At 36.3% G+C, this 19974-nt stretch overlaps 1 protein-coding gene across 3 annotated transcripts in view; it reads left to right on the top strand.

The window, feature by feature from the left end:
- Positions 1–19974, top strand: part of LOC113455257 (uncharacterized) — a 69221-nt gene that overhangs the window by 29320 nt on the left and 19927 nt on the right. For 2 of the 3 annotated variants that reach the window (XR_015739611.1, XM_087913226.1), the window contains exons 21-36: positions 357–515; positions 1082–1172; positions 2536–2676; positions 4585–4721; positions 5573–5684; positions 7015–7064; positions 8009–8185; positions 8362–8479; positions 10532–10697; positions 11308–11446; positions 12979–13132; positions 14848–14943; positions 15191–15331; positions 16072–16277; positions 17510–17648; positions 19339–19459. Coding sequence is in view for 2 of the 3 variants with exons in the window: in XM_087913226.1 (XP_087769352.1) it covers positions 357–515; positions 1082–1172; positions 2536–2676; positions 4585–4721; positions 5573–5684; positions 7015–7064; positions 8009–8185; positions 8362–8479; positions 10532–10697; positions 11308–11446; positions 12979–13132; positions 14848–14943; positions 15191–15331; positions 16072–16277; positions 17510–17648; positions 19339–19459 (2147 nt within the window). In the remaining variant the exon portion in view is untranslated. The remainder of the gene's footprint in view (positions 1–356; positions 516–1081; positions 1173–2535; positions 2677–4584; positions 4722–5572; positions 5685–7014; positions 7065–8008; positions 8186–8361; positions 8480–10531; positions 10698–11307; positions 11447–12978; positions 13133–14847; positions 14944–15190; positions 15332–16071; positions 16278–17509; positions 17649–19338; positions 19460–19974) is intronic. The other variant, XM_026726530.2, reaches the window with a different exon arrangement.

Genomic DNA, 19974 nt, shown 5'->3' with positions numbered 1-19974 from the left:
AACTACAACTTGGCTTAACAGTGAACAAGCAGCATGTTGTCTAGAACTGTGGCTTATTCCATGCCAATCTAGCATGCAAAAAATCCAAAAGAAATAGGCCAGAATTCCTGATGCAGGAATCACAGTAATCAAAATTGCACTTAGTTTTTTAGTGCCCATTTGTGGGAGGTGTCAGCAAAAATGATCTGAATGGTGGACAAAGTGAAATTATGGATTGAAATATACAACTATGTTTATTTTTTCTGGGTATGAAACTCAAACAAATATATGACAGGCAATGACTGTGTGTGTTTTGTGTGAGCAGAGTGACCACTATAAGCAGTTATTTCAATTATGTACATTCTTTTTCTGCTTAGACTGTACAAAGAAGTTGCAGAAGAAATGGGCTTTAATGAGTTCCATTTGTACTTACGGCCTGTGTACTTTGAATGTGCAACTCACAAAGAGAAAGCTGACCAGTTCTCGCCAATATTCATCACTTCACTTCTAGAAGATCATGACCTTAACGTGGACAGGTAAGTCAGAGGCTTATAAAGGTTTTCAAATCTCAACAGATATAAACAACCAACAAACTTAATAATATTTGCTTCCATTCCGAAGATACGCTTAACATGTGATGTAGAATAGCTACTGCTTTTAAAAAATGTTTTGTTAGAATGTTACAATACAATAAAAGTATAAAAAGAAAAATGAAAGTAAGAAAAAGTTAAAAATTAGAAAGAAGAAAAAGGGGAATAAAAGGAAACAGAATTTTTATTTCTGCCCTTCTTTCTGTAGTATAATTGTCATCTTACTCTTCTCCCTCCTTTTGATATAAAGAGATATACACATCTCAGAATGGAAGAAACACACTTGTTCTTTTGAAAACTATGACTGAAATATTGGGAATATTTACAAGTATGATTAATGTTAAACATTCTTCAAAAACACTGTTCAAATATATATATTCTGCATAAACAAGGAAAGCTGAAATCACTTGTGATTTCATGTAATTTCTAAATGTAATTTCATGTAATTTCTAAATGTGGGTTGGCGCTTCATTTCTGAAAAATGTAGACAATGGTTTGTTGTTTTTTTGCAGATACATTCCTTCTAACTTAATGTTAGAGATCCAAGATATAGACAATCAAATTGGAAAATTTAGCTTTTGCACCAGGGAGAGCATTCTGCAGGTGACTGAAATATTTTTGTTCCAGTCTCAATGCTATTATATTAATTTATTTTATTCTTCCTGCTCTTTTCCTGTTTGTTTCATTTCATTTTGTACTAACTCAGCAGTATTTGTTACTGTACTTCTGACCACAGTCATACAGATTCCATAAATAAATAAAAAATTGTAACTGCAATTTGAAGATTTAGACCTCTTAGCATCTAGACTTTGAACAAATATTGAAACAAGAAATGCAATTCCAAACTATTCCAAAAGTCACATTATGCAACAATTTGGTCATTCTGAACCTTGGGGGGGGGGGATTAACCTCAGTTAATTCCAACCCTAATATGTTCTGTCCAAAACAGAAAGAAGGATATTTGTGTTCCAAGGAAAATTCAGTGTTAAATAGTTTATGTGAGTGGAGTCAGGTATAGCAGAGGTCTTGGGTGGAAAAATTGATCTTAATCAATCACATATCATTGCTGAAATGACTGTTGCTTCTGTATGTTCACTGGAGATCTTCTGATCAACATTAATACTTGTCTATGGCATTTGATTAAACTTGTCTTGTGCTAAACTATTGTCACAGAAGGTGGCAGCATGTAGTTAATTTTGGCTAATGTTGAAAATGCTATGCAGCGTCAGACATGGTGATAACTGAACAAAAGACTACCTGGAAATGACATGATAGACTGGAGAGTCTGTCAGTGCACAATATGTGTTTGCTTGGGAGAAAAATAATGAAAAAAATCTTAGGTATTGTTACATACACAACTTAAAAATGTCACATGCACATATAGTTATCTGGAGTGAAGGCTGACTAAGAGACCTTCTGAATTAGATATTATTGCTTCCAAACTCCATGCAAAAATCAGTCCTGCTTCTTGAATGTAAATACAGATAGTCCTGGCCTTATGATTGCATTTGAGCCCAAAATTTATGTTGCTAAGCAAGACATTTGTTAAATGAATTTTGCCCAATTTTACAATCTTTCTTGCCAGAGTTAAGTAAATCACTGCAGTTGTTAAGTTATGAACAGGTTTGTTAAGTAAACCTGGCTTCCCTTATATCGCTTTTGCTTGTCCAATGGCCACAAAAGATGTTCACATGACCCTGTGACACTGTAACTGTCATAAATAGGAGTGAACTGCCAAGCATCTGAATTCTGATTCCTTCATGGGGATGCTGCAATGTATGAAAATCAGTCATTTCACTTTTTTCAGTGTTGTTGTAACTTTGAATAGTCACTAAATGAACTTTTGTAACTTGAGGATTCCCTGTACAACTGAAATAAGTTTATAGCCTCATTATCAGACCTAAAGGAAGTAGATGTGCAATGTTACATTACAATGACCACAAATCTTTGTATCGTTACCTTTCAGCTGTTACTGAACCCGTATGGACTGGAAAACTTGCAGATTGCTCTTGCTTGCCAAGTCACACATAAAAACCTGCTCCTTGTAGCTGTTCAACAGGCTGCATTTTGTCCTTCAGTGCAACCCACACTAACTGGAGACTTAAAGGTTAGCAACTTTTCCCCCTCTCCCTCCCTTTCAAAGTCCAAATTTCACCACTGCTCTTTAAAAAAACAATAACATAAGAATCAGAAGCAAAAAAGTTACAAGGAACGAGTAAGTCTTTCTTTGCTGTCTTCCTTCCATGCTGTTTGACCTTATTCTGCTGGGAAAATGTTAGACACATAGTTAGACTGGTGGCCATTTCTGTTTCAGATAAAAAAGCGAGATTATGGGTACTTTTCTATACTAGCCTTTTTCATTTGGGGTACATTCCAGATATGCCGACGTCAACTCCAAGGATTCTCCACCCAGCATCACTATTGCTGAAACCCCTGGTATTTGAAGGTCACATATCTGAATGATACTCTGATTGAGAAAGGCCCTATTCCAATGATGGAGTTTTTGTCAATAGATTTAATTTCTCCGTAAAGAAGGCGGTGGCAGAGCTCATTGGGTTGCATCTGCTTCATGTGATTGTTGTTAACCTTGTTGTTAGCCTTCTAAGATTCAGGAAATCTTGTTTCTGAAACTAGACATTTCCTTCAGTCATGCAATAGGACTTAGGTCTTAAACTTATATATACAGCTCCATTATATTTTACAGCACCCTCTGAGTGATTTACAAACGTCAGCCTATTGCCCCCAACAAACTGGGTCTTCATTTTACTGACCTGGAAAGGGTGGAAAGCTGAATTGACTTTGAGCTCATTAGGATCAAACTCCTCATTAGGATCAAACTCCTGGCTGTGTTAGCCTGCAATAACAATAGCAATAGCACTTAGCTTTATATACCACTTCACAGTGCTTTACAGCCCTCTCTAAGCAGTTTACAGAGTCAGCATATTGCCCACAAAACTCATTTTACCTACCTCGGAAGGATGGAAGGCTGAGTTAGCCTTGAGCCTGTGAGATTCGAACTGCCAAACTGCTGGTAGCCAGCAGTCAGCAGAAGTAGCCTGCAATACTGCATTCTAACCACTCTATTCTAACCACTGCGCGACCAGGGCAATGCACTAAAGTAAGCAGACATACAATAAGAGTCAGAGGACAGGTGATTCTTTTATAGAGGCATACACTGTTAGAAATAATATGCTGTCATTATGAACAGTGGCCATTGATAGTCTATAAGGAAGTGACAGCATTTATTTATTTAACAGTGTGTCATATTATGCAAGATTGAGGTATTATACAAGCCCCACCAATTTTCTTAATCCCTTCAGCCCTCCTGAAAAATGCATAATATAAAAAAGAATAAAATGGAAATCAGTGCAGACTTGTCATTTAGCATGTGCTAACAATCTGCCTCAGGAGTTCATAATATTTCTCTTAAATGCTCTGTTAAAATTAGATTCTAAGCCATTGTTGTTTCCAATTGCACCTGTTTTTTTTTTTAGAAACAGGAGAAGATTAACAAATACACACGTACCAAAAAAATCTCATTAGTTTTCTTCCTAGACAGCTATTTTCTGAGTAAAAAGCAAAGTGTGTTTAATATGTGCACTTCATTCAGTAATGTTATTCACACCTATACTGACTTCTGGCTATTTAATGCTTCCTTGTTCTTTTTAAAAAAAAATTCGGTATTTGTTTTTCTTTTGGGAATATTAGAAGAAGCCAAATTACAAGAACTTGAAACTGCAGAGTCAAAATGTTCTTCAACAGGGCCCGTATGATGGCATCAAACATCCAAGAGCATGTGCTGAGTTCCAGGACACTTACAAGGGCCTCGGTTTACACTGACCTTTCTCTCCCCTTTATAAAAATATTCAGCACAACAATCTGAGCCACAGAGACTATCTTCCATTTAAATTTCCCATAATGCCCCCAGTGGTGGTTGTCTTCCACAGCAACAACTTTCCTGATGGGGTCAGCATGACTTCCTTGAGTAAGAGACCCCATTGCTCTTCTCTTTCAGGAAGGACATCTCAGCATGAAAGGTCAGAGCAGCAGTTCACCAAATGGAAGAAGTTCTACAGCTGGGAGTGAAGCAGAGGATGCCTTTGTGTCTCATTACATTAGGCGATTTACAGCTGGAGGTTGCAATTCAAAGAGGTAGATTAAAGACATACACAAACACCCCTCATGGTTTGGGGGCAAATGTGCTGAATGAAGACTGGGGAGAACAGGTCCACCTCCAACCAGCCACAGAAAACTATTGGATGACTTCGGAACCATAATTCTCTACCAGCGTAATCTATTTCATGTGATGGCTGTAGAATAGCTTACTCCCAAAAGGCCATTGCTCCCAAAGAGCTCTTCCAAGTAACTTATCCCTCCTCTGATCCTCTTTGAGGGGATCTTCCAAAAGGGAAGGAATATAGCAATAGCTCTGCCACTGATTTTGATTTATAATTTACTCTGTACCATTGGCGTCTTAAGACAACAAGTGCTGCTTCAAATACATCTGTGTGTTACTGCTTTGTGCCTTAAAGGGCAGTCTGCGCTTTCAAGTGGAGAAATTCCAGCTTCTGGTTTAGCAACATAGTTGGGAAAGATTCCCAATGCAGGACTGTTAGGCCAGCATTACAGGTTCAGAAAACAACATATTCGCCAATTTGAGTGATTTATAAAAATAATAAAGATGGAATATAAATAGATAGATAGATAGATAGATAGATAGATAGATAGATAGATAGATAAATAGCAAGCCTGATGTCACAGAAAATTTCCAAGACTTTGACATATTTGTCTAAACATCTTTTTAATACTTTAATTCATCCTGTTAATATAATACATGGTTGTGGTTTTGGATTCTTCATAAAAGCCAGAAACCCCCCCGAAAAGCAACAGCATTATGTGTAAAAAAAGTTTAGTGCCTGGGCACAGTCAAATAATAAAATGTTACTCATTAATACATTTTGCATTAGTATTTCTTAGTAATGTCATTTTCCTTCATTCTCCAGACCTACTGAAGCTTTTGTTTCAATTCAGCTGGAGAAACAAGGTCCACGTGACCTGATGCTGAATACATTCATTCAGAAGAAACAAATCTTGGAGAGTAGAGTACAAAATCCAGTAAGTGTATCTGAAATCATGTAGGGATTAACCAATGTTTGATTATAATTTTTAAAGAATTATTCATCAACTTTACTCTAATAGCTTTGGCTTTAAGCTTTGGGATATTTTTTGTGTCGCTACAGGTAGTCCTCAACTTAAAAGCACAATTGGGGCCAGAATTTCTATTGTCAAGCAAGACACTTAAATGAATTGTCTCAATTTTATGGCCATTTTTGCCATGGTTACTAAGCAAATCACTGTAATTGTTAAGAGAATCACATGGTTGAATGAATCTGGCTTCCCCCATTGACTTTGCTTATCAGAAACTGGCCGGGAAAGTCACAAATGATGATCATACAACCCTGGGAAGCTGCAACCATTGTAAATACATGCTGGTCCCCAATTACCTGAATTTTGATCAGATGACCATGGGGAATGTTGCTGCAGTCCTAAGTGTAATCACAATTCACTTTTTTCAGTGCCATTGTAATTTTAGTTGATAAACAAAATTGTTGTAAGTGGAGGACTACCTGTATTGTAAAATAATAAATATATTTTAGGTATCTTTATCCATGTTCCATAAGATTGGTGGCCATGTAAACAGGATCAATAAATAAATATTTAAAAAATTAAGTCAGTCTTGTAATCAGAACAAATAAGAACAAGAATGTGTATGAATGAAAGAAATAATAGAGGAGTAAAGTCTTATGACTACTTGGGAAAAAAATCTTAATAATGATTGTTTCTTTAATTGTTACCATAAAAATGCCAAGTGATTGTTCTTTAGATATGGTAACCTTTCAGATTTTCTTTTGTTATTTGAGGAAGCTATTATCCAAAAATGTTTCCGAGAACAGGGAAGAGGATCAAATCCTATTTATAGTTTAAAATCTATATACTTATATGCAATGTATTTGTATATTTATTGTTATATTCCCAGAAGTTGAGGCATTAGATTAGGTAAATCGCCAACACACTGAAATAATTCTGAATGTATCAGGTTGGGATTGGAATCAGAGAAGTGTTACAAGGATTCCTGAATCTTTCCACTACAATTCCCTGCTTTCCTTTCAAATATGCTTTCAAGGCTCCAAGACAATATAAAAAATCTGGAATGGACTGAGCAAAGAATCAGAATTCAGCGCCTCTATTGTGATATTTTATAAAATGAACCTGTGGTAAAAATATTTTAAAATTATTTAACCTTAAAAAAAAGTTGTTCAAACAAGGGTGCCTCTCCACTCCTATATTTTAGCTTTTGAATCCAAGGTATTATATTTACATTTCAATACAATTATTACAACTGTGTACAAGTTAGGTAACAAACAAATGGCATAATTTCTCCTAGGATGAAGCTGCAAAAGTCAAAAGAGAAGTTATTGCTGAATATTGCCACAGGCAAGTATAAGAAATGTTTGCAGTGTCTCTCCTTAAGAGTCATACGTAGGATGTTTGTTTTTCCCACGATCTGTGTTACGGTAGGAAATGGTGCAATGTTGACTTTTATTCAGCAGAGCCTATAAAGGAACTAGAGAGTAAATATAATGCTCAAGTGAAACATCTGATACACAATATTCTATTATTAGTTAAAGCAGGAAAGAAAACCAAAAAACCCCTATTCATCCTTTATAGAACCTTTCAATGTGTATTATATGAACTGGATATATACATCATTTATATAAATAAATCATTCATCAACCTTAGTGTTATATATAAGGCAGAAGAAACTGCCTTGATATTCAAGCTATGAAGTCTGGATTGTTACAGTGCTGATTTTGTTATAGAGTCTCAGCAGGACGTACCCATTGCTACTGATATCATATATCATGTCGCTGAATCAGAGATAAACAAACAGAAGGGTTCCACGGAGTTCAGATTATAACTCAAACAACATGACTAGTATTCAGGGATTTGAGGAAGTGTAGTTCAGGATATCTGGAGGTGGGCATGTAATTTAGATCTGCATTGCGCCCCATCGGATATTATAAGTATTGTGATTTGAATGTTTAAAAACTGGGGGGAGAGCATGTCACAGGTTGGGAAGTTGAGTTAAAAATTTACAATGAAATGTTCTATTTTCCAATGTGGAAGTCATGTAATTACTTGATACCATCACAATGAAACAATAAGAAATATTAATGAATGTCTGCATTCTTCCACCATTACCCATTGCTAAGGCTGAAAAGATAAAACTCCTTTGCATTATGATCTCACAGCAACATTGATCATTTTTGAGATTTCTTCTTTTTGAAGTTGGTAGTTTGAATATCAAGGCTCTGTTGTTGTTTTTTTAAATATTGGATAGATGATTCTTCTGATATTAAGATTTGGATCCCATTTAGGTTGACTCATCGTATGTCTCAGTACTCTCTTCGAAGTCAGATCATTGCCTATTATAACAGTATAAAAGCAATGTTGGATGACTTTCCCAAGGTCAAAAAAAAATACTTTGCCATAGGATTGCCACAAGAGAAAAAAGATGAAAAAGAATCAAAAGAAAAAGTTAACAGTGATCCCAGGTTTGTAACTTGTTTGCAGAGTTCCCTAACAACTTGACTGAAGTGCCAGAAAGAATGGAATTAGCATTGTGAGGGAACAGTGGGGTTAAACCAATATCAATTAGTGGTTCTTGGGTGCTGCTGTGTACCATTTACTTTATTTGTGTAAGTAATTCAATTATTCTGTTAACAATCAGGTCCTTCCAGCCACAACCTCGTTGCTTGCTGTCTAGTGATGGACAATTCTTCTTGAACCTGTGGTTCATCCCTCACCCTTCAGAAACCCTAGCTGCATTCAAAATGCTACCAGAGAAGGTCAGTACTTTGACAATCTTGCAAAAAGTTATTTATTGGCCAAATGGCCTAGATCTGAGATTGATCAACTAGTAGAGGGCAAATATGAACAGCACAGGAAAGTATGTTTTATTGGGAATCATGATTTTAAACGTGACTGAGATGTGACCCAAGATACTTGATACTTTGCAAGATTTTCTCTCATCATCTCTCATATACAATCAGAGATACTATGAAAGCAAAGATAACTATACTGACTCAGAATTATGGACTTAGTCCAACCTAATGGATGCTCCATTTTGGGAAAGTTTGCCTTATCCTTTGGGGGGATAGCAGGTGCAAATATTTTATCAGCTGCTGATTTGTGTACATTTAACGTGACAATAAAATTCTATTCCATTCCATTCTATTCTTCTTTGTTGAGTGATATCTGGGTTAGAAGGAACACACGTTAAGCAAGCCTTTCTCCTGTATAGAGATCTAGCAGTGATACTCAAATTGTACAGAAGCTAAATTGCACTGCTTCTTACCATACATAATAAATAACTGTGATACAGTGAAGATCCTCCCAGTTTCTCAAGATATTTGGTTAACCCAATATGCTAATCCATAACTGTTAAAACTATGATTTGTTTAAAAAGCCACAATTGGCTGATTTCTTATCGACTGGGATAATCATTAAAATGCTACAATTTTAAGGGTTCATAAATCCTGCTGAACTGTGCAGAGGTAGTTAATTTTTGGAGGCCAAAGACCATGCCTAATATTTTGAGAGAAACTGAGGGAGGCAAAAAGACATTGCTGATGTGGAAGGACAGTGGTTGAGGAAACAGTTTTGAAGGCTTACTTTGTTTTTTTAAATGTATGGGACTAAGAGCTTACCTTGCAATTAGTGTATTTTTTGTATTTTCAAGTTTAGCTCCTCATGAATTATGAAATAACATGGCAATCATGGTCAGAAGAAGGCTTTGGGACCACAAAAAAGGAGGTTCGGGGACCTCATTTGTATCTGCAGCCATAGGTTGCCCACACGTGATTTAGCACGGTGTAGGAATTCAGTTACAAAAAAAGATGAAAAAAAATGAAGAACTAGAGTAGAAACCTTAAATAACCTTGGTTAACTCCTAAATATTGGATGTGTTACTGTTTCTAAGTAAAATACAAAGTTCATCCGCTAAATTTTAATTCACCCAGAAAAAACATTATCGGGCCTACTGTTTGGTAACTACTGTAATGGTATTTCCCTTGGGATACAAGGAGAAGAGAGGCAGAGAGGCAGAATGATCAGATAAAAACAGCTTAGCTTGCAGTAGGAATGTGGGCAGGACATGCGGCTCAGAAGAGAAGCTCCCTAGTTTCTTGGGCTTAAAAGAGATGTGGGGAAAGCTGTCATTTCAGACTGCAAGATTCTGTTAATGTGAGCTTACTGTAAAGTAGAATTAGCTCATCTGGCTGTGGATCTGACAAGGCTGACATCTACCAGTAGGCAACTCAAGCAGACTGCTTGTTGGCACTAATTATAGAAAGTTAGTGAGTCACTTAGTGAACCTGTTTGGAGAAGATTTTTGAAAGGTAGTAATTACAGTAGTTTCTGAATGATTGAATTGATGTCACTCTGCTCCACTCAGTCAGTTTCTTTAAAGCCTTTCTCAGCCAGTTCTTGAATTGGATAGACAACTAAATGGATTACATATTTAATACAAGCACGACAGGCTTGCCATCCCAACCAACAGACATAGAACAAAAAGAAAAGATAGGTGAAACTTCTAAAAGTTATAAGGTCTTTATAATGGTCAGATATAAAAAGGGTCCTAATTCAAGTGGAATATTGTTTGCCCTCATAACACATCAGCTAGGCAGTTCAAAACCCGCAAATCACCCAGCTGAGCCAAGACAGCAACTGTGCTCCCTGCTCTCCCTCTGCTGATGCCTAATGGAAGGACTCCTGGATGATCAATATAAAAGAGGTCAGACCAGGTGGAGCTGGCTGCTACTTTCATTTTGTGATTGCCAATTGCTTGATAATCCATGCTTCTTTCTGAAAGTCTGTCCCTTTAACCCCACTTCTCACAGGTTGGCTGTAGTGCCCTGCGGCACACATTGCAAATTGTGGCATCCTTTCACGACATTATTGCATACATTTTCAGTTTTGCTCAGCTAGGAAGTGCACCAGGCTGCTTGGATTACAGGTGTCCTTCTGAACATCTCACAGCAGACTGGGGAGGGACCGAGCAGATTGGTTAGTACCCATTGTTCAATATTGGGATGTGATTTGTTCTGGTTGGGGATAAAGTATTGTTTATTGTTGTGAATGCTGGAAAAGGAGTTGATCTACTTTGCCACAGCTTGACAGCAGCTGTTCCTTAATGGTAGACTAAATGAAGACCTGGGAGATGGGGCAAGTAGGAATAATTTTCTTTATTAGTGGAATGATCTGCCCCAAATGTTGCAGAAATGAAGCTACACTTTTCAATGTACTAATAGTTGCAGAATAGGTTTCAATCCACTAATGATTTCAAATGCAAAGCCATGTTTTCCAGAGTAGTGGCACTAAAGAGTGGAGGAAGCATAGACTGTATATCCCATTTTGGATGGGACAGTTATTTCAAGTGAGCTGTCAAGATTTTGCCTGACGATTAATAAATTTGTCTGAAAGTCTCATTAGATGAGAACTTTTGAATCCCTGAACCAAATTGATAGAAGACAAGCACAGTAATCAGAATAAGTCAAACTAGCAACTTGATTGTTTTTCATAGAGAACTGCAGTGTAAAAACCGGATAAAAATATTTGATGTGATATTAAAAAAAAAGACCAAACGTACCAACACATGCTTTTCTTTGGATTCTAGGAATTGAACTTCTTGAAATACAGAAAAAAATAGACAGCCTTCCAAATCCCTCCGATCCAAAGAAAGTGTCTCACATGCTGACCATGCTCAAAGAAGTAAAGTTTCTTCAATTTGAAGCAGCTGTGCGATATTCAATGAGGTAAGATGTGAAAAAGAAGCACATCAGAGGTATTTTCTTTAAGATGTTTGCAGCTTTTTCCTGATTACTTTTAATAACGGGCAGTTCAACCTTTATCACTGGGTGTTTTTTCTACTCAAAACTATGTATAGCCCATTATTTCTCTGCTTACTAGGGAGCAAATATGGTGAGAGATTGGAAAGTGTGAGAAAGTTGGGGGCACATTTTCAAAAGGATTGCTGGGAGAGAAAGTTGCCCACTCACAAAATGGCTGTCAAGAAGTAGCCTAACCAGCTATAAGATTCTATTGGCTCTCTCAGTCTTCCTGCAAGATCTCAACTGCCCAGTTCCTTTTTGTTCTTTTTTTTTTGTAGCAGGCAGGCCTCTTTCCAAATAAATACTCAATTGCAATGCCCAAACTTTCGTACATTGATTTACTTTACTAAAATTCATGGGGCCTCTTCGGGTTGCAGGGCATAACAGGAAAGAATGCTGAAGGCTGATGGTTCAGCTTTGCAAAAAATCTGATTCATATTTTTTAAAAATTAAACCCTTTTTAAAAATATATAAAATGATAGAGGACCTGAAGGGGTCACGGTGTGTGTGTGTGTCTCCAAGTAAGCACTGGCACCCTAGGCAGAAGATTGGGGAGCTTAGTAGCACTCCATATTTTTTCTCCTGCAAAGCAACTGGGAAAGGAGACAATTCTGATGCAAATATGTCCAGAAAGAATGCATCTTTTTCAGCTATCCTCTATGGAGGTTCTCAGACATTCAGGTCATGGTTGTCCCATGACAACCATGTTAGTTTTGGTCACCACACTATAAAAAAGATGTTGAGACTCTAGAAAAAGTCCAGAGAAGAGCAACCAGGATGATTAGGAGACTGGAGACTAAAGTATATCAAGAATGGTTACAGGAACTGGGCTTGGCTAGTCTAGTGAAGAGGAGGACCAAGGGAGACATGATAGCGGTCTTCCAATATTTGAGGGGCTGCCACAGGGAGGAAGGGGTCAAGCTATTTTCTAAAGCACCTGTAGGCCAGACAAGGCATAATGGATGGAAACTGAACAAGAAGCGATTTAACCTGGAAATAAGGAGAAACTTTCTGACAGTGAGAACAACCAACCAATGGAACAGCTTGCCCTCGGAAGTTGTGGGCGCATCATCACTTGAGACTTAATAAGAATTCCAAATTGGTTTCATTGAGGTCCAAGAGCATAATTATATTACCAGCCAAAATAACATTCCTTCTCCGTGGGAACAACAGGAAGCAGTCCATTTTTAATGAGAAAGGGATTTTTGACTATCTTAAGCATCCTGTTAGGGATTCAGAGCTAAAACAATGGGAAGTGCTAGATCACTTGTCAGGCAGATGTTGTCAAAGTAACTTAAATAAAATGCATTGTGCAATGTTTAAGCAGAATAAATTGGAAATTGGATTTGTCGTTTCAGTATTTATTTATTTAAAAAAATTATATGGCCATCCATTTCAAGCAATTCTGGGTAAACTCACAATAAGTATTGTTCTATTTTTTTCCAACAACCCTTCAGGGAAGCATTTTTATCATCTGGAAATGTTTCTGCATATCAGAGTATTACAGACAACATTTACCACGCATTGCCTCCCATGAGTAATGCAGTTTTTGGAAGTGCATTTGCTTCTCAACTCCAAATTCCACAACTATTAGATCCACATGGGCAGAGAGTGAGTAAAATGGCATTTTCAAGATATATTTGCTCTAACTTTTGAGACATCTTTCAGAAACATTTATCTCTCATCTGTTCTCCAAAGAATTCTGTTCAGCATTTAACAATTAAAAACAGCTGAAGTGCTTTGCTTCTCATCTGTAGCAAAAGTATAGAAGGTACAAATAGGGATAGTGTGTGTGTTAAAATGAAGAAGTTCAAACAAATGTCTACTGCAGAGGGCTAGCGTATTTTTCTGATCTACTTTTTCACAATCTAAAAGATATTGTAATTAATAATTTCTGGTTTTACCAGTAATGATAAAATTCGTAACTTTAGCAGAGGACTACACAAATCTGTGGAGAGGAGCTTTTGAGCCAAAACATTTGACCGCCCTCATGGCAGTCAATAGGTTTCTTTCCATGATAGCTCTGTACTTCTGGGGAGCTCATGTTTCAGCATTTTCCTGTAATAAAAAAATTGTGGTCTTCAACATTGTAATGTGGGTGGTGGTAAAACTTCAACTCACATGTATGGCTTTTCTGATTCTCTTTGTGTGTGTCTGTGTGTCTTCAAGTCAGTGTTGACTTCTGGTGACTACCTGGACGAGTCCCTGCAGTTTTCTTGGAAGATTTCAGAAGTAGTTTTGGTGTTCCTGGTGCTCTCTAAACTTAGTTGTTCTCTTGCAGATGTTTCCTTACTCAACTAGGTAACATTGAGTTGCCTAACTACATTACCTAATTGGGTAATGAAACCTGTGCAAGAAAACAACCAAGCTCAGAGAGCACGAAGATCTCCGAGGTTAAACCCTAGCTACAAATACTCTACTCCAGAAATGGTTTTCCCATTGCTTACTTCCTAGGCCTGGGAGAGAAAGACTGGCTCAAGGCCACCCAGCTGGCTTTGTGCCTAAGATGGGATTAAAACTCTCCCCATTTGTAGCCTACTGCCTTAACCACTACATCACACTGGCTCTGTACATAAGTCTTTAACTCACTTAGTTTCTAAGCCAAGAGCTGCTCTTGACAATGTAAGAGACTTTATGCAAAGTCTCTTTCCCATGTTCATATCAATTTTCCTCTAGTCTTTATGTATTTATTTATTTTATTGATCGCCCGTCTTACCACAAGGTAACTCTGAATGGTTGAACCTGTGGACCATGCCCCAGAGTCTAGCAAGCAGACTTTTGTGACATTCCATAGGTACCTTCTTGCTCCATCTTGCACGGAAGAGCAGAACTTGGCCTTTTGCCACAGCAAGGAGATTGACACTTTTGAGTCCTGGAAGCTTGAGGATTTTCTGTCAGTTTGGGAATGGGTGTCTCTTTCCATTCATGGAGCACCGGATATGAATTTAATAACTTTCCAGTGCATTTCCAGCTAGCTGAATCTCAGTTGCTCAGGGTAAAAAAAAATATTATTCTCTTGAATATTACTGATAGCACTCACACGATGAGAAAAAGACAATGTAAGGAGACTTCTAAAATGTTTGTGGCTGAAGATGAAGAGCAAATGTGACAAATTATGCCCACGTAGGGATTTTTTGCTATGATGATAAATGGATAAAGCATCTACATAAATTTTTCTGGAATTTTAGGTCTTCTTTTGCCTAGCACAGTTCACTGATCAGTGCACACTTCTGTCAATTAAACTGGACTTAAGGATACTAGAATAATATACATGTGCCTGGGTCTTAATATTTAATATTAATATCTGCAATTATCACTTTCTTTAGGCATTAATGCTGTTTCCCTGGAGGACATTCCTAGCAAAAGGAGGTCTATTTCCTGATACCATAAGCAACCTAAATCCCGTCAATTCTAGTATGCAGGTATGAGGCTTTTATTCCTTAGTAATCTTAGATTTCTTTATGTTTCCAACACTATGCAGATGACTACAGAAATTAAAACACATTTATTGCATCTAGAACAAATCTATTATATTGCCATATCTGAATTAACGCATTCGGTACCATATAATTGTATTTCATGTCCTGGTATGATTTCTTAAATAAATCAATGATTGATTTACTTTCATCAAAATCCAATCAAGTTCTGAATTCATCTCACCTTTTTTAGTTATGTCTATGTGGTCTGAGCATGAAGGATCAAAAAGTAGCTCATGGAGAACTGATTGGGATACAGTTTGTAATGGAAGATGTTCTCTGGAATTCCGAAATTCTGACTGACCACCAAGAAGTGCAAAAACCATTCAAAAAGGTAAAACAAATGGAATTGTGAATAACTATTGTTCTGTTGTGTTTGGGGCTGACTACATTTGCATCTAGCACTAAATGAAGAACTTTAACTCTACAGTTCTTTTATTTCTTGTATTAATTACATGATAAAATAGTTCAGGTTCCAGAAAAATTGTGTGTGGAAATTTTCGCTAGAATGTATCACATTATATAACTGAATGACAGCATATCTAAATGACTTGACATCAGACTTGATATTTTTTTTAAAAAAAATCCTGAACTACCATGTCAAATATTAGTCATTTACAGACTAGAGACTGATTAGATCAGTGGTCAGTAACAGGAAATTTTTTAGATAATTGGCTCAGAAATAAGAATAATGGAGGGATCCTTGGTGCTCTCTGAGCTTGGTTATTTTCTTGCAGATATTTCATTACCCAACTAGGTAACATCAACAGTGCTAGTCTTTTCTGCAAGAAAACAACCAAGCTCAGAGATCACCAAAGACCCTCCATTTCAACTCTGAACTACAAATATTCTCCTTTATGGGTGTAAGAATAACTGTATGAAAAGTTTACAATTGCTAATTCACACAATGTACGTGTTGGGTCTTTTGACACGGAGTATTAATGTGGACTGACACAAGTTAGCTGTAGGCTTGAATCATTCATTCAATTTTTTAAATGTGTTAATTGGCAAAAATGCAGCTCTGTTAAAATCTCTTTCTAAAAATGATCTTGTATTTTCCAATCATTGTTTCAGCAGGTTTCAGCAACATCAACAGCTGAAACAAAAGGAAAAGCTTTAATAGCACCACTTGATACAATGACCTCATATGCCTTGCAGAGATCATATCTGATACAATGGAAGCAACTGGAAATATTAAAGGCAGAATGGGGAAGACTTAAATTGCAAGTTGAGGATATCAACACAGTTCCTCTGTATAAGCAGTTTTCTGAACTGTATGAGTAAGTTACATCCTAATGTAAAACTACTTTTTAATTTAGAGATTCAGTGATATTACATTTCAGCAGTGCAGATTATAAAATATTATTTATATTTCATTTTCCTGTTCTCCTTGGTACATTCAATTTAATTGTAAAACAAAATAAATGTAACAAAAACAGCATGCATCCTTGTTTATAAATAAGGATAAAGAAAAATGTATTTTCTTTCTTGAAGTTCTATGTTAAATAAAAATCAGAATATACCTAATAATGTATTTAACGTTACACTTGTACTATCTTGGGAATGAGGAAATATTACTGGCTGTGATTCTAATGGAAAGTATTCATAAGCTGCATCTCATTGTTTTCACAACTTTTATGAGGTGAGTAAACAAGGAAGATATTCGATTGCCTTCAGTCATGTTTATGGCAATTTTGCTAAGTTATCTAAGAATTGTGAATTGTAGGCTGATGCATGTGAAGGGGCCTGGTGAAATCTACCCACTGTCTATAGGAAATAAAGCTAGTAGGCTTCTGGGTGCAATTCAAGGTCCTGGCCTAGCATCTCTCAGTTGTTTCTACCCACCCAGAGTTGATACACTTAAGATCTCTTCCATAAAGAGCTGCCATCTTTTGGCATTGAGGAAGCATGGTCTCTCCATCTCACTGCCCTGCCCTCTGGGACCCCATCATCCCTAGATACAAATGATACCTTCTCTCCTGAGATCCCAGAAAGCTTTTAAAACCTGTTGTTTCAGCTCTGACATTAACGATGTATCTTTAGGGGCCCTCTCATATTCATATAGTTTATCATTCTGGTTGTTTTAGTCTTGGCTGTCTGTTTATATTTATTGAATTGTTTTTTATTGTTTTCTGAATGTTTCCAGGGTCTAATGGAATGGATGGTTATATAACCCTCTACATAGGGTTGAACTATAGAGTTCTTGGTGGTCCAGTGAAGTTGCCTTGATGATGTTACGTAGCTGGGAAATAAAACTTCTTCCAGCAAAAGAGCCCAGCTCAGCACCAAGAACTTTGGAATTAAAATTTTACTTTTACTTCCACTGCTTTAGTCACTTGACACTGAACGGAATTAGTGACATTGAAATATTATTTTCATTATTAGTGGCACCATTTTCCAAATATCAATATGAACAGAAGATATTTGTAAATATTACTATCATTTGAAATCACTTAAAAGTTATTTAATGAAAGAACCCATGTATAGAGATATATCTTTGCATTTTTTTTAGAGCTGAAATATTTCATGCTGCAATGAGATCCATAGCCAGACACTGGGGTATAGAGGATGACTTTGAAGAATATGGCACTATCCAACCATGTTCACTCTTCCCTAAAGAAGTTTCAAAAATTGATGTAATAACACACCAGGTAAAATAGATGTGTCAGGACAAAATATATTTCCTCTAACAAATTAGAAGAAATCTATCTCTAGCCAGATTTTATTTGAGTTTCCAAATGAAAAGATAACAATTGTTTTACAATTATTAATTTATATTGTTATGTTCCCTTTCCATATTTCCATTTTTAATTTAATTTAAGTCTTGTGAAGCAGGTTAAAACAGAGATAGCATCTATGATCATCCAGTACATTCATGACTAACTAAAGTATGCATCAGTCCTTTTTTGGGAGGCTAGTCAATTTCACGAGTAGCAGATAAAATAAAATGTCATTAAAGAAAAATTAAACTTCTTTCTTTTAAAACTTTAAATATTTAAATGTAAACATTAAGTGTTGGAAGAAACAAATTAGAGCTGTTCAAACAGCAAGAAATAAGAAAAATGCAGGAAAAAATATTCCAGACAGCTGCAAAATAACATTGGTTGATAGAAATGGCATGGTCTCTGCTAGAATCTCAAGTGAGATATTATTATAATATCTCATAATAATAATATGAGTCACAAGATATTGCGAAGGAAATTTCTGTCTTTTGCACATGAGTAAGATATAATTAAAAGGTGACAAAATCCAGTTTCATTTGCTCAGAACAGTAAAGAAAATGGATTTAAGAGAACCTATAAACAGAAATTAAGACTGGAAATATATGTGGCTAGAACAGTTTTACTTATTTTTACAGAAATAGTACCTGCTTGAAACAAATGTTTCTGTGCTTCATTTTGCTTTTTGGAGGTTCCGATATGTTAATATTGGGGTATATGTTGCAGAGATGGAACAGATCCTATTCTCTCAATGGCTTTTCCCAAGTTTGCATTTGATTTAACAGGATCTATCTCCAGCAGAAATGGCTGGGAGTATCTACCTTTATTTAAATGACAGCCACCTGTTAATTGTGTACATGTGTACTGAACATCTGTCCAGGCAGATTGCACTCTGATATGCAGTCCAAATGCATTCCCAACAGATATTATTATAATTTCTACATTATTCTTGCTTCATTATTTAGTGTTATTTTCCATAATAAAAACAATTTATTAATATATTCTATTTGGAGATGATTTTTTAAAATAACTATTGCAACTTCATAACAAATGTATTTCTTTGATTCCTATTGTGCCTTCTTACCTTGGGGAGTGTATATAAAAAACTAAAACTGGGCCACTTCACCTGATATTGCCTGGCAGCCCTTTGATAATAATCTGCCCACAAACATACGGGGTTTTGTGCTTTTCCCATTGCTGGGAAACAGAAAAACACATTTGCCAGAGGCAGCTATGTCAATCAGTTGTAGAATAAACATCCTTATGGATTCTAAAAGATTAGCAAGTCTATTATGAAATAAGATTTGGTTGACAATTTTATTTCATCAGGTATGTAGAATGAGGGAGCAAGTGAAAATTGCCATCTTAATGACTGTGGAAATCTGAGACAATTTTTTTTGCCAGAAAGCTGGTGGGGAGGAATCACAACAGGCTACATCAGGAACTCTGTTATTGTTATCAAAACAAAGCACTCAGTTGGGTAACCTTGGGCCAGTCACTCACTTATAGCCCTATAAGTGATTTTTTTTTTTAAAGTTACATTTTAAAGTACTCACAGTACTCTCTAAATCAATGTGGTTGCTTTTGATAAAAGAAAAAAAAATCTGCTTTTTCCCCCTAGTTTCAAAAACTTCTGGAAAATGTAGAAATACATATGATCCATGATGTACAAAAGAAAATTAACAAAGAAATAACACTGGTTTTATCTGAAAAAGCAAGAGAAGGGAGACACCTCCCTACAGGTAATAATTAAAAATGTTTCAAATTAGGAGTGGTATTAGCAATGAGGAATAAGCATACGCTGGGAGATTCCTGGGAGTCACCGCACTCAACGGACAATTCATTTTTAGTCCAAGGGAGTCCGTGACTTATGACCACAATTGAGTCCAAAATTTATATTGCTAAGCGAGATGGTTAAGAGAATTTTGCCCCATTTTATGAACTTTCTTGCCACCATTAAGTAAATCACTGCAGTTGTTAAGTTAGTAAGACAGTTATTAAGCTAATCTGCTTCCACTGACTTTGCTTGTCAGAAGGTCACAAAAGATGATCATACAATAGTGCAACTGTCATAGATATGAACCAATTGCCAAGCTTCCAAATTTTGATCACATGAACATAGGGATGTTGCAATAGTCGCAAGTGTGAAAATTGTCATGTCACTTTTTTTCAGTGCTGTTGTAACTTCAGTTACTAAATGAATGATTTTAAGTCACAACTACTGTGTACTTTCAGTCAACAAATACCGAGCAATTAC

This window comes from Pseudonaja textilis, chromosome 1, assembly GCF_049901715.1.
Source record: "Pseudonaja textilis isolate UNSWEBS1 chromosome 1, rPseTex1.2, whole genome shotgun sequence".
In the NCBI taxonomy this organism is placed as follows: domain Eukaryota; kingdom Metazoa; phylum Chordata; class Lepidosauria; order Squamata; family Elapidae; genus Pseudonaja; species Pseudonaja textilis.
The sequence above is the reverse complement of the archived record's forward strand: the minus strand, read 5'-3'. Positions and strand labels throughout refer to the sequence as shown.